This window comes from Hirundo rustica, chromosome 5 (genome assembly GCF_015227805.2).
Source record: "Hirundo rustica isolate bHirRus1 chromosome 5, bHirRus1.pri.v3, whole genome shotgun sequence".
NCBI lineage: Eukaryota > Metazoa > Chordata > Aves > Passeriformes > Hirundinidae > Hirundo > Hirundo rustica.
In genome coordinates this window covers 61,595,457-61,609,498 of record NC_053454.1, presented here as the reverse complement: position 1 = coordinate 61,609,498, position 14,042 = coordinate 61,595,457, and the positions used below count along the sequence as shown (strand labels likewise).

The 14,042-nt window shown below is 43.0% G+C and overlaps 1 protein-coding gene across 1 annotated transcript; it reads right to left on the bottom strand.

The window, feature by feature from the left end:
• Nucleotides 1-4,398: 4,398 nt before the first annotated feature.
• On the bottom strand, nt 4,399-13,650 carry NAAA (N-acylethanolamine acid amidase). Its single transcript, XM_040065400.2, has 12 exons — nt 13,532-13,650; nt 13,182-13,424; nt 12,885-13,049; nt 11,277-11,403; nt 10,463-10,553; nt 8,649-8,725; nt 8,023-8,195; nt 7,622-7,684; nt 6,996-7,062; nt 6,492-6,520; nt 5,536-5,632; nt 4,399-4,782 (listed from the first exon to the last, which is right to left on the bottom strand). The coding sequence occupies exons 1-11, from the start codon at nt 13,648-13,650 to the stop codon at nt 5,557-5,559; spliced, it is 1,230 nt and encodes a 409-aa protein (XP_039921334.1). The 3' UTR covers nt 4,399-4,782; nt 5,536-5,556.
• Between the last annotated feature and the right edge of the window lie 392 nt (nt 13,651-14,042).

Genomic DNA, 14,042 nt, shown 5'->3' with positions numbered 1-14,042 from the left:
TTAGCTTTCCAGAGAAGCAAAGATATAAATGAATCATTCTCCATTGGCCCCTTTTCCCAGGAACCAGAACGCTTCTAAGTTACTTTTAAAACAATGGAGAACAAATTTGAAGCAAACACTCAAGTATGGTGTTCAGTACTTTGCCTGCTGAGGATGTGTTCAGGGGTACCACCTGCTTTCTTGGATAAAATGTGACCTTGGATACCGCTTGCCTTCTTTGATAAAATGTGACCTTGGATCTGAGGTCACCTTTGGCAACAATTTTTTTCTTATTTCCATCTCTCCCTGCAAAATAAATTTTATTATTTAAATTTATTTATTATTTGGGTAGCCCTGCTTGAAACACATTTCGGCCATCCATAGGGAGAGATGGCCTAGTGTTAGTGTGCCCTAATTATCACATTATGAAAAGGCTTATCAACAAGTCCCTCCCAAGCACTTCCTGGAGCCGTGAACTTTTTCAACGAAAATTTGTTGCCCTCAGATTTTTGTGAGGGGCACAACCGGAGCAAAGGAGCACACCAGGAGTAAATCAGCTCCAATGGAATCAAACCTGTTTGAAGGCTGAAAGGACTGAGGAGGAAACAGAACCAGTCCAACTGCTCAGCACCTTGGATCCTTCCTCATTCACCCAACAGGGACACACTCCCTTCCCTTCTTAAAGACCTGCACCTAAGAAATTGAAGAGGAGCAGGGTCCCATGAAGACACAGCCTCAAAGAATGGATGAACTGAGCATCAGCATCACTTCAGGTACAGGTTGTATTAAACTTCCAGGTGAGAAATATGATCAGCCAGGAAACAGCCTGCTACCAACCACTCCTTATCTTGCTCTTGGCTGCCACTCCACTCCTGCAGAGATACTTCCTTCTCTCTGGTGCAATTAGGAGGCCACTACAACAGGTTTTCCTCACACCTCCTTTGGACAGGGCTGTCCCCAGTATGCGCTGTGGCACAGAGCACCTGCCAGTGAACACTTGCACTCTGTAAAGCCAGGTGACAAAAGCCACTGCACACACTTTTAAACCACCACTAAAAAGCCACAGAGTCGAGAGCCCCACATGGATAGACAACCAGTGGAACACCAAGTTGAGGGCCTCAGGAGAAGGCCACACACAGAGAAGATGCACATTCCCTGACCACCAGAGGTAATGTTTCACAGGCAGGAGAGAGACATAGAAGCCAGTATCCAACACACTTCCCAAGCCATAGGGTAACACAGTTCTTGCAACTCTTCAAACACAAGGAGAGGACTTGTTCAATAACACCATCTGGTGTTATTGAACACTGAAACATAAAATTCAGGAAAGGAAACTTTGCACAAATCCACTTGAGTCAATCACCCCAAAACAAACAACAAAATCCTAGGTATATTTCCTGGCTTAGCCTAATTATTTTAACTTCTCCAAAACCAAAGCAAGGGACAGCATTCTGAACCAAATCCTACACACTGGGAACCTGTGCACATCACAGATCTTTGCAGAATGTAGTGCTCGACCCACAGGACCTGCCAGAAATAACTCCAATGTGAAGCCTGCTCCTAGGAAAAGTGACATTTCACGTATCATGAACAGGATGCCCACTAACCTGACAGTTTTACAGACATTCCAACAGTGGAGGGAAGAGGTGAGCAGAGTATGGAGGGCAACAGGAAGACATAACAGACTAGAAAGTTTACTAGGGAAAAAGCCTAAGAGAGGTGTTGGAGGGAAACAAAATTTAAGTTCTGCTAAAAGAAAAACACCAAGAGTTTAAGAGCAATAGATTAATTAAAAAATAATTAAATACTTCTCCCAAGGAAAAAAATGCTAGCTGGCACTAGGGAGTGATGATCCTACTTTGCCTCTGAGAGTAAATACCTATGTATGGCCCACGTGCACATCAGACCCAGCACCACTCGTAGCTGCAAACAAGACGCTGAAGCGTGTTGTATTCCAAACACACACCCACAAAATTACTGCAGTGCCAAAAAGGGGAATTACAGAGACAAAACTCTCAAATGCAGTTTTATATACCTTGGCATACCAAAAGGATCTTTTACGTCAAACTTTAAGCTATTTCTGAACACAAAACCCTGTTGCAAAGAATTAAAAAGAAAAATGCAACTTACCTTGCCAAGTCCTAATTTATGGATTTATTGAGATAAACACAACTGAAGCTCTCCACTTGATAAATTTTGGTTGTATTCAGTATCCAAATGATCGATGATTTCTGATGCTATTTGTCTAGTTACAGATGCAAAATCTCCTCAGAATCCAAATAATAAAGTAAGGTGCTCCCTTGGGCAGGCAGTGCAACAAGCCAAGTCTCTGTCCATGTGCAACCCAGAAGTGCTGCAGACACTTTGGTTTATTTACTGCCCAGTTATGAGCAGCTTTAAGAATCCTCTACCATGTGATGCTTAATGAGGACTACAGATCTCAACTGGATTAGGATTACTCAAGGGATTATGAATGAGAAATACAGCGTGTTGGCCTCTCTCATCCTAGGAGTCAGCTCTCACACGATTTCGAGCTGCCCTCTGCTAAATGCAAACTTCTGGAGGAAAAATAATTCAAGGTTTCACCCCTTATTTGTGTTGGGCTAAACTGGGGCTTTGTAGTGAAGGAATGTAGGGCTTTGTAGCTAAGGAATCTCTAGTGCAGAAAGGAAGAGATGTGAAAAAAGCACGGATAATTTGCTCAGTTCTATTACTTTATAATTCCAGGGCTTGAGAAAGCAGTAAAATCACTGTTCTTTCCAGCCTTTAAAAAGTGCGCACACAAAGCAGATGAAATCACAAACAGAAATATCATCAGCAAGCTATTCAAATAACTATAAATCATCCCCCTTTTTTAAAAAAGCAATAATGATAAAGTCAGAATACCAGGCTAGAGAAATGCCTTCAGGATGTTTTGGTGCAGTCTTTCTTGGCAAAAATTCCCACAAAACAAACCTACCAAAAACCCCAATCCCTGCTACATGTTAATGTTTCCAGCATTAAGGAGGTTTTATTTAAGTATAAACAATCACATCTCTGCATTTTTATCAAACTTCAGTTCTTATCACAAGTATCTTAGCTACTCACAGGTTAAATTATCTAAGTGGTAAGATATATCACTTACCAGTTCATCAGTATTTGTATTTTCAGCTTGTCATTAAACTAAGACCAGGAAGTTATGTATTCTTTGGGTTAGCAGAAAAGCATGCAAGGTGGGAGAAAGGCTTTATTTTGTTGGCAGTCAGCATCATGGAGTGTTGGCTACCACAGAAAATTCAAGGCTTTCAAGAAAGTAATTTATAAGGAAAAAAAAAAAAAGTCATCTAATAACCCCAAACAGCTGCCAAGCCACAAACACAACAGCGGAAGCAAATTGTTTCCTGAATATTCACAGATACTAATAACTTATACATTCCAGATCGTTTGTACACATTTGGCCAAATTTATATACCACAGCATCTGGGCACACCCCTGCCAGAGGATAATCAGCCTAATGTTGCAGAGGCCAGGATGACTACACAAAGCCACACCTGTAAGGATCCTGTAGCTGTGCGTGGCTGTTATTTAAAGAAAACCTGGTGGGATCACAAATCTGTGTCTACCCCATGAATTAAATCAATGGCATTCTGGAATCTCAAAGACAGTGAACATTTTAAAATCTTCCTCCAGGAAATCTTCAAATTTATCATCTGGCTGCTGTACATGGCTGTCTAAACTGGGTCAAGGCAAAGCTTGCAGTACTTTTATCCAGGCAGGAGGAGAGGATGCAGGTAAGTAGGTTATGAGACTCAACACAAGGAGATAAAGGGCCCTCAGCTCCAGAAGGTGTTCTCAGAGCTCTTTGCATAACCACTGCACACTCACCACAGCCAGCATGGCATGGATCTGGAAGTTGTGCTCTGTCACCTTCACAGAGGCCACATTTTATCCAGTGAAGAAGGGCTCTTCCTGGCTTTACTTAAAGGTATCCACTGGGCTTGACTCTTTAAATCCCTCAGTGTTTCTGGAGTACACTTTCGTGTCTAAACTCAATATACAGTCACAGCACAACCTGACAAAAACCCCACTGCTCTGCACTGTAAAACAAGATGCTAACTTTTACTGCAGGTAACTTGAACTGAATGCACAAAAATAAATACAACCATTTTTCTAACCTCACTGCTACCCAACACAACCTCCTCTCATCTACCAAGGAGAAAAGTGCATTACCACAATTCCTGAAACAGCTCCTGATTTCTGATAAATAAAATACCTATAGTCTACGGCTGGGCATGCTGCTGACGGCTGCATCTGCCCCTGCTAGGCCCAGGAACAGCAACTCCTCATAGAAAAGGGAAAAAGATGATGACATAGAAGTAACCTCACAAGCTATCAGCAGAATATTTTTATTTAAGATTTATTTACTTAATTAATATTTAAGATTTATTATTTAATTAATATTTTTATTTATTTTATTCAGACCTACAGGCTATGTAAATTACAAAATGTATTTATTAGTCAGCACAGAAGTACACTGCAGTTGCACAACTTGTACCAAAAATAATACAAGCCATTTTTACCCATCAACATCTACCAGTAATTTAATTAAAATACATCTACTTGTAATTTAATTACAAGAAAATTCAAACTTCTGTTACAGGTCATTAACAGGATCACCTGAAACACTTCAAAGAGTTAACTAATCACTGTTTCCTGAATGCTTCACATCATTCATGAACCAAACCCACTGTACTGCTCCCAGGAGTGATTTTAAAAGCATATGTTAGTCTTGCACAGCTTCAGCTTCTCACTCAGTGCGTTGAACTAGAAAAATAGGCAAGAAACACAGGTTTGTCCAGAGTTAAGTGAAAAACAAGTTTTACACAACCTCTAGAAAGAATTACTCTTGCTAAAATCAGATCTGACAGAACTGTTACAAATATAATAGCAATAATATTTTTTAAAAAACTTTAAACTCAAACAGAACTTCTTGTGCTCTTGCCAAGGCAATGCAACCAGTTTCTTGGCATAGAAATTCTCATTCTTCAGAGAGAAATAGCTCTCTGAAGCTGTCCCATGAGGCACCTTGTGAGCTCAAGAACTTGGACTTATTCTGCACATTCACAGGACAAAGCCCCCAAAGGATGCTGCTCACATGTTCACTGGTGAGCGTCAAGTACCAACAAAAGCTTGACTTTTCTTGGTGCTAAGTACACCATCCCCTCCTGCTGGGATTCAGTTCCCTCTGGCAGGGCTTCCTGTTATCATCCACCTGGAGACAAGCAAGGGCCATAGTGGGGAGTGGTAAAAATAGCCAAAACATTCCCAGAGGGAACCTCTAGCTTTAGGTTGCAACATCCATCCCTTCCTCTCTGATCAAAACTCTAATATCATCTCCAAGAGTTTCACTAGGAGAGTCGTTATTTAACTCTATCTAAAACAAGGGAAGGTATTTATCCAAGGGCATAAACAAGCAGAACCAGGAATTCAGACTGGGTCACCAGACTGCCACTGCAGTGCTTTGTCCCTCAGTGACTCTGCAGCTGAAATGGTTGTGTAAGTACAGATGCCACTTACACCTCTGCCATTTCCACCTCTTCACTCCTCAGTTCTCAACCATGTCTGGTACCGATCCGGAAGCGCAGCACTCATGACTGTGGTGTACACTGTGTTACTGGCAGGGAAAGAGCAACAGAGCAAGTGAGTGACATTCCAAAGGCAGGAAGGGGAATTTATCTAGCTAGCAAAGCAGCAGGACAAATCTTTGTGGAAACAAATATTCTGCTTAGTTACAGAAGGATTAGGAAGAGACTGATCAAATTCAAGACTGCACTAATTTTTAGTGTTCTTTCCCGCAGCACAACAGAGGAACTGTATTAAACAACTGATAATGTGTCTATGTCACAGCTGAGATGAACCTTTTCCTCTCCCCATTTCCTCACATTGACAAGGCAGAAGAGAGGCAGAGGAAGCCATTGCCAAGCTCCAATGACAATGACTGATGCAGAGAATATACCGAGCTCCATGTAAAAGTAAAACCATAACAAGATAACCTGCAAAAGTGCAATTGCTAGAACAGCACAGAGGAATGGTGTACTGAAATATATCTCTTGGAAACCCAGTAAATGGTATCTAAAAGCTTTATCCTGCTTACTTTATTACACAAATCAGAGCTATATCAGAACATGCAGAAAAAGCTACTGTCAGTGTTAACACCAACCCAAAAGTTGCAAAAGTGGGCAAAGGAGTCAGTGTGGCGTCCAGCTGCTCCTCCAAAGGAATCATTTGTTTCGCTGCTTCAAAGCAATTTCGCATTACCAGACAGAGCCCAAACAGGTACAGTTCCCTAACAGAAGTGGTACACACAAAAGCAATGTTGTTGTGGAAGTGTAAATAGAGGGTCATGAGCACAAGTCAAAATCTAAGCTGGTAAACCCCAAGACACAGACACATAAGGAAGATTCTAAGGAAGTTTATGGTGTACTTTCAAGTGGCCTGAGGCACAGATCAACATCTCTCCATCTAATACTTACTTGTTTAAGACTGGCTTCACTGACAACACCTGTACAGAAAGTTTGAAGAGTTGTCATTTGGGTAGACAAAGAGGGAAATAAACGGCTATTAAGAAACAGCAGTAGGATGAAGTTATGAAAGGAATAATATAAAGTCAAGGACTTCTCGCCTTTTTTAAACATCAGACCATTTTACAGAAGTACTTTAAAAAAGGCCTCTCAAAGACATTCCAATTCCCAAAGCTCACCATGTCTAAGTGCCTGCGTTTGAAATAAGAAACTGCACAAAGATGATGGGATTCACCTCCTACACTTTCCACCTGAATTGGTCAACTGTTATAAAATCCCTAAATAGGAGTCCAGAAGCATTTTGAACAACTTTCAGTCTTCAACTCCCCTAGAGACAACTGTGCAGTAAGTAAACCTTGTTCCCCACAAGAAAGCATAGCTTTTACATCCCTGGTAACACTTCTGCTTTGTCAAAGAACTTGAAGAGCAACTCACAATGCAGAATTTGAGAAATACCTTAAAGAGCGTATCAAAGTTGATGTTGTGCTGTCCAGTAGCATTGAGAGCTTTGATGGCTGCAGTTCTGTGGGATGGGAAAGCAACATGTTACCAATTAAACACACTTGTCTGTTCCAAAGTCTACAAAGCCCCAACACAAACACCTTCTTACTAAAGGCCTTGACGCTGAAATGCCTGCCTTGGTCTAAAATAACCCCACGTTGTGTGACTGGATCTCACCTCACAGTGTCGCAGTTCTGTTACTATTCCATTGAGTACATACCAAGAAGGAACCTGCCAATCCCTTTTTGCACACTACACAGCCTAAAAATTCCACATAAGCACCTTCTTAGTGCCATCCAATACTTTGGCACTGTCAATCTAAGTCATTTACCTTCTACTAAATTTTGCTTTCTGAGGAAGTTTTTGCCCTATGCATTATCTTTGCAATTTCCCATGCTAATCATTGTCTCACACCCTTCCCACTGGCGTCTGTGAGTATTGCTCTACCCCATATATATTCCCTTCAGAGTGCCATTACAAGAACTGAATGAGCTGCCTGCTCAAGGAGAAAACACCTGCCCATACCACTAACCACTTTTAAAATACATATTGTCTCCCCATAGAGCTTTTACTTAATTTACCTGCGATCATCAAAAGGAGGAGGGGTAGTCCAATGATCATAGTTTGTCTCCACACGAAACCACCTGTAACAAGCATATAAGTAAATGAAAGGTGAATCAGTAGGTAATGCATCAAGTCCAACCATCCGTGTCCCTATATTGCCAAAAAGAAAAAATTCCCTTGAAAGGCAACTTCCTCGAAAGGCAACTCTCTCCGCTTGCTGCACGCCCAAGGACCCCATATGCTGGTAGATGTAACAGCCTTTACCATCAGCTATGGAACACAGGAATGGGGTGGGTGACCTCTGATCTGCTCTAACCATGACCAAGAGGTGCCCCAGATCTCTCAAGTAAGTTGTGCCACTAAGCCAATCACTCAGAAGGGAATGTGAGAAGCAAAACCAAAGTTTTTTCCTACTTACGCTCCACTTAAGGGATCAAGAGGCCAGAGATCTGCTGGCCCTCTTCTATTCCTTGTTATGACCATGCCTTCTTTGGGTGAGACGCCTCCCACAATATAGTAAACTTCAGCAATAATGGGAATGCCAGCCAGTCTGAGAACAGCAGACTGGAAGTCCTCTGCTTCGCTCAGAGTCTAACACAAAAAGGAGATGACAGTGAGGTTAAGCACAAAAACAAGCACTGGGACATCTTCAGAAGAACAAAGGTCCAGCTTTTTTGAAAATGGTAATTGACGCTGGAGTGTTACTTGAAAATATTATTAATATAGCAATGTAACAAATAGTATAAAATAACCCCTGGCACAGGTATTCACCATCTAGGAGTACAGCTGTCTTAACTGGTTATAACACAAGTCACAGCTAGCTGAAACACTCCCTAGGACACGAGTCTTGGCACAGCTTCGCCAGGACCTTTGGCACTGGAGATTGCTCTCCAAAAGGACCAGAACTGCCTCATTACTGAATACAAGGTCCACACTTAGTTTCTCCTGAGAAATCCATTTGCTTATCAAGTTGCTAAGCCTTCTGTGCCACTGATTCTAATTCACTAGAACAAGTGAAAAGTAAGAACGACTCAGTGCACTTACATCTCGCACAAGCCAGCTGACAGGATAATTCCTATTGAGGAAAGCAGCTATAGCATTTTCCCACCATCTACCACCATCTGAGGAGAAAAAAAATTACCATACACGTAATTTATATACAGTGAGACAGAGTAGGTGCCAATCAGCACACGGTATCAACATTTCACAGGAGAAATGCCAACAAGGAGCACAACCTCCAGGTTAAATATGTATAGCTAACATAATTCCAACTGACAGTCAGCCACAGCAGCTGGATTAACACCCCTGCATTCCAGAAAGCATCTTAGACCTGTCATGACAGGAGTGATAATAATCACCTCATTACTCATCTTACGGAAATATTAAAACAGGAATAAATCCACAGAAATAATAAAACAGCTGAAAAAGAGGTAGTGATAGTGTTTGTGCTACTGAGAAAAATAAGCAAAATGCAAAAACCAGAAGGCCAAGTCTGTTACTATTTGAACACTCACACTTTGCAAAGCACACAAAAAAAAATCAGTCTGCTTGTCACTTGATAGACCCTGACCCTGATTTAGTCATCCTACTTCCCAACTGTAGTTCACATGCTCATTTCCCTCAATTTATATTTCAGTTGGAATGAACTGAAAATAGCTTCCGCTTCATAGAAACCAGCAAGCAATCAGCAGCAGCCCATGGACAGGACTGCAGCATGTGTGGAGTGAGCATAGGATGTGTGAGACATAGGACTTTGATACACAAGATTTCCTCAATCAGGCCTTTCAACAGACTCAACAAGCACTTAACACTTGCTTTAATTTAAGCTGACCTAAAAGCAATTTGCCCCAGTAAGTATCAGGCCATGACACTCCACTTTTGAAAGTATTAACTACTCTGGAATCAGAAGCAGTGTGCGTGTAAGCTATGGAAAGAATTTAGTTTTTCCAAGAAGGCAGCATTAACAAAGCAAACAGGAAGCAAGAGGTGCAAAGCAGAATTCCTACTCAGAGATAACATACAGGTGGAACACATACAGTGAATATTGTTTGCATAGCTAAAGAGTTGAAGAAGACATTGTTCAAGATTAAAAAGAAAAATGCTTATCACCAGCACAAGGGAAAAACAAACGTTTTAGACGTTGGTTCTGAGAAAACATTATCGCCAGTTCTATCACCTAATAACAACACAGTATCAGCTTCTTAAAAGAATAAAGGGGAAAGCAATAGAGGAGACAACTTCCCAAGCTATGAGTTGGACGTAACTGTCATTACTTGTGAAACTGAAGCCCTGATGAACTAAGCAGTGACCTTCCCCTGCCTTCCCCACTGCTACAAGTTTTAGTTCTCAGTAGTGACATCTCTCAACTCTGCTCTACTACTGATCTTGCTCAACTGCCTTTCCGGTGTCTCTGGGCATTCCTTCGAGCCCTGCTGCCTTTCCCCTAGATCTTCCCCTCCTCTCTTTCCAACTGCCTTATGAAGCCAGACAACCATGGAATACAGCAGAACCAGGAAAGGACCTGTTTCTTTGCTGTCCATACTGCATCTAATCTCAGCCCCATCTCTGCCACCTCCAATGGTGTCTCTTGACCAGACCACATCTTTTACAGCATTCCCAAGGCTCTTCCCATTCTTTGACACTTTCCGCTCAGGTGACACTGCTGACAAATACCTTCTCCTACACAGTAGCCAAAACCAGGCATGTGTGCTTTCACTCCCTGAGGGCAAGGCAAGGCATTCCACTTCAGATCCTTCCTGGCAACCTTAACCTCATTGTTCCCTCACAGGGAGAAAGGCCAGGGCAGTCAACAATCAACAAAAACAACACACACCTACTATGGAAGATATTTCCTTTACCTCGTTCATCTCCGGAAATGGTGAACTTGTGTGGACTTTGCCCAGTCCATAAGCCTACATAACCAAGAAATGTGGTGCCTTGGTACGCAACCTGAAACCAGGAAAGAGAGCAGTTCAGCATTCCAGAACAGAACACAGTTGGAACCTGCAGCCTGTACTTCTTTCCATAGCTTTCATACCTACATTACTATAGCACACCATGCCTTCAGTTACAGGAAAGCATGCCAAGTAAATTATAAAGGGACTTTGAGGCCTCAAACTCACAGCATTTCAGTGGATTGTGATCACCAACAGCTACAAGACTTTTGCTCAGGTTAAACTGCCAAGCCACTTTTCCATTTACAAAATGGACTAATGAACATGAAAAAAAATCAGACTCACAAAACGGCACTGGCAACTAATTGTTTTCTGGAAATCTTTCTCTAAAAACACACTTACTGGTCATTGAAATTCACAAGTTCAAAGCCTTAGAATTGTTTCCTACCAAAACTGATCTCTTTGCTATATTCCCTAATATTTCTTCTCTTTTTTAGCATCTTGACATTTCCTTCTTTCAGCACCTTTTAGAAATAATATCTTCAATATTAGATAAAGCTCTTCTACTTTTTCCAGTCCATCATCATAAACAGGATGTCCAGAAAGGAAAGAAAATCAGTATTCATCCCACACTCCTGGAGCATAATTGTGCTGCTCTAACAATCCAGCATATTTGGGATGGGAACCCCATTCCTACATTAAAGCCCCATCTAAGCAGCTACAGGACAGTCCCATTTTTCATGGAACACCACGCAGCCACACCAAACCCAGACCATACCTGTCCACTCTTTATAAACTGCACATCCAGCGTGATCTTGCTCAATATATCGACAAAATCGTAATCCAGGTTCCGACCATGGTAAATGTTTCCTTTGTCATCCTGAGCGACAATGCTGGTGCAGAACCTGCAAACAGAACAGGGCAAGGAATGACTGAAGGCACAGCTCTTGGCACTGCTTGCAATATTCTAGCTGCAGGAGCTCAATCTTTCAGTAGTAATTGAGCTGATGCTCTGCAAAGTGTTTTATTAATATTACCATACAAAGAGGAGTCCAGTACCACACCACAGTCCACAGCAGCTCAGAAATGACAGGGCAAGCTGAAAGCAGCACTTCTACTCGGGAAAAACAATTAGCTCATTTCACTTTTGTAAGTCATAATGAAAAGCTGACACCTGAAAGCATTCATAAAGTGTTGCACTCTCTGCATTTAATTCTGATGATTTAATTCCATTTGGACTCTATAATTTTAATCATGAGTAGGAAAGTTCAAATTAAGTCCCATCAATGAAACTGAAAAACACTGGTTCAAGTATCAGCCATTTCAATAACAGACTATTCTCTAGAACAGGAAGAGTGCTCAAACTCCTTGTGTAACAAGTTCAGTTTCATTAGAACAGTATTTTTGGTGGAGTATATTGCATTAGCAGGGAATTAACTTATTTTCTCTATAGCTTTGAGTTGGTCATTTCAGTGATGCATAACGCTACCTCTCAAAAATATAAAGGTAAAAAATTCTTCACTTAAGTAGGCTCTTCCCAGTTGATGGGGGTTTTCTAGTATCCAGGCCGAGAAACTTAATTTCAACGGCTTCACCAGGGTGAAGTATGGCAAGTATTCTCTGTGAAACACTAAAACAGCCAGTACTTAAATATATCATATTCAATATTAGTCCTTAGTTAAAAAAAAAGATAATAAATTGAGTACTACACATTAAGAATAAAAAATAATTCAAATGCAAACATGCTTTGATACTTGCTAAAATGTATATGGAGAAATATTTTAGACTCCCCAGAGCCAACACCAAGTGTTGATTATTCTCCTGCACCATGTTTCTAGGGCAAAAAGAGACAATGAACCAGAATATTTTTTCACTGAGATTTAGTTTGCTGCCTTAAATATACTACAGTAATTTTCCACTGTTGAAATCAGGAACTGATATTATGCAGCCATTGCGAACCTTCATCCAGAAAGCAGTTTCGTGGCAACTTTATCTCAGACAAATAAGAGAGCAACTAATTGGTTTAGCCTCCTTTTTGGCAATTTTTAAGTGACAGAGAACATTACATCATCTTCAAACATAAACGATCTCTACTTTTGCATGGACGTACCAGCAAAAATGATTTTTGGATTTTAATACGTTTATATATATATGTACATACACAAAACCATGACAGATAGATATTACTTGTACTTCCAATAGAAAACATAACCGTTTCTCGTTCCATTCAGCATTCAATCTGCCAAAAGAGAATGAAACCTTCCGGCTGAACAGATGAAGCTCTCTCATAACAACCCGTGCAAATCACCCACCACGTGCCTTATCCCACGCCGAACTGAAGCTCTACGCCCACCTGTACGAGAGCGTGTAAGTACCCGACACTTACGCAGTGGATTCGTAGGCGAAGTTCAGCAGGATTCCATCTCCGAGGTTTATTCCCAGTGCTTTGCACATCCCCGCAATCTCTCCCGCGAAAGGCTGCGGCATGAAAAGCTCCAGTTCGGCTGCTATGGGCTGGATGACCTGGTGAACCCATTTCGGTACGCTCTCGCTGCAAGAACACACCCGAGGGGTTAGCCGAGAGCGGGCCAGCGGCTCACACCCGGCACACCCCTGCGCTGCTCCGTCAGCCCTCCCGGCGCTGCCCCGCTCGTCCCCCCGTCCCCGCGCCACCCGCACGCACTCGATGACCCGCCGGACGGCGGCGCGCAGGAAGGCGGGCTCGAAGCGCTGCAGCACGGGCAGCCAGCGCTGCTCGGCCGGGCTGTCCAGGCTCACGTTGCAGCGCAGGGGGGCCGCCGCCCCCGCCGCCCCGCACAGCAGCGCCAGCAGCGCCCACGGCCCGCAGCCCGTGGCGCAGGACGGAGCGGCAGCGGCGCCCCGGGGCCGGCCCGCCCTCCTCCGCGCCGCAGGGCCCGCCCCGGTGCTGCCCGCCCCGAGGCGTCACTGCCCGCCCGCCCGCCCGGAGCCTGCGAGCCCGCTTCGTCCCGTGAGACAGGGGATACAGCAACCGCAGCAGCGGGTGTACGGCACCGGGTAACATGTGCATTGCCCCGGCGCTGCAGCTGGGCCAAGCTGATGGAAGCCTCTCCAACACTGTCGCTTCCACAACGAGCAGGGGACAAACCCACGCTCGGCAGAGCTAACAGCATGCTGGCTGACACAGCAAGGCTGTACTAGAGGGAAGCAGGGAGAGAGACTAGACACTTGTCCTCAACAGCGAGGGCAAAAAATACCAACCCCCTTTCAGTGTCAGAGGTTATTAGTTTCTGGATACTTGCACAAGAAGGGTTTGCTCAGCTATTCAGCAGAAAAAACGCCCCCACCAGTACAACTGTGGTTTACAGATTGTACTTTCCTTCTCCTCCTCCCACCTTTGGCTCCAGCCCCTCATCCACACTGCAGCCCCACAGCACTTCGGCTCCCAGTACACGTGCTCCTCCTCCACCTGAGAGCTCACTGCTCTCCTTGCCGAGTACCAATCCCTGCCTCACCAGGAATACACAATTTGAAGAAAACATAGAAAGCCATTAAAAAAAAAAAA

Bases quoted from the DNA above. Each gene is read 5' to 3' on its own strand.
- NAAA (XM_040065400.2), bottom strand. From the start codon at position 13,650: ATGCTGTTAGCTCTGCCGAGCGTGGGTTTGTCCCCTGCTCGTTGTGGA. The intron at 8,726-10,462 runs GTAAAGGAAATA...TTTTCTCCTCAG, and splicing joins CATTTCCGGAGATGAACGAG to ATGGTGGTAGATGGTGGGAA. The intron at 8,196-8,648 runs GTAAGTGCACTG...TTTTTGTGTTAG, and splicing joins TCAGCTGGCTTGTGCGAGAT to ACTCTGAGCGAAGCAGAGGA.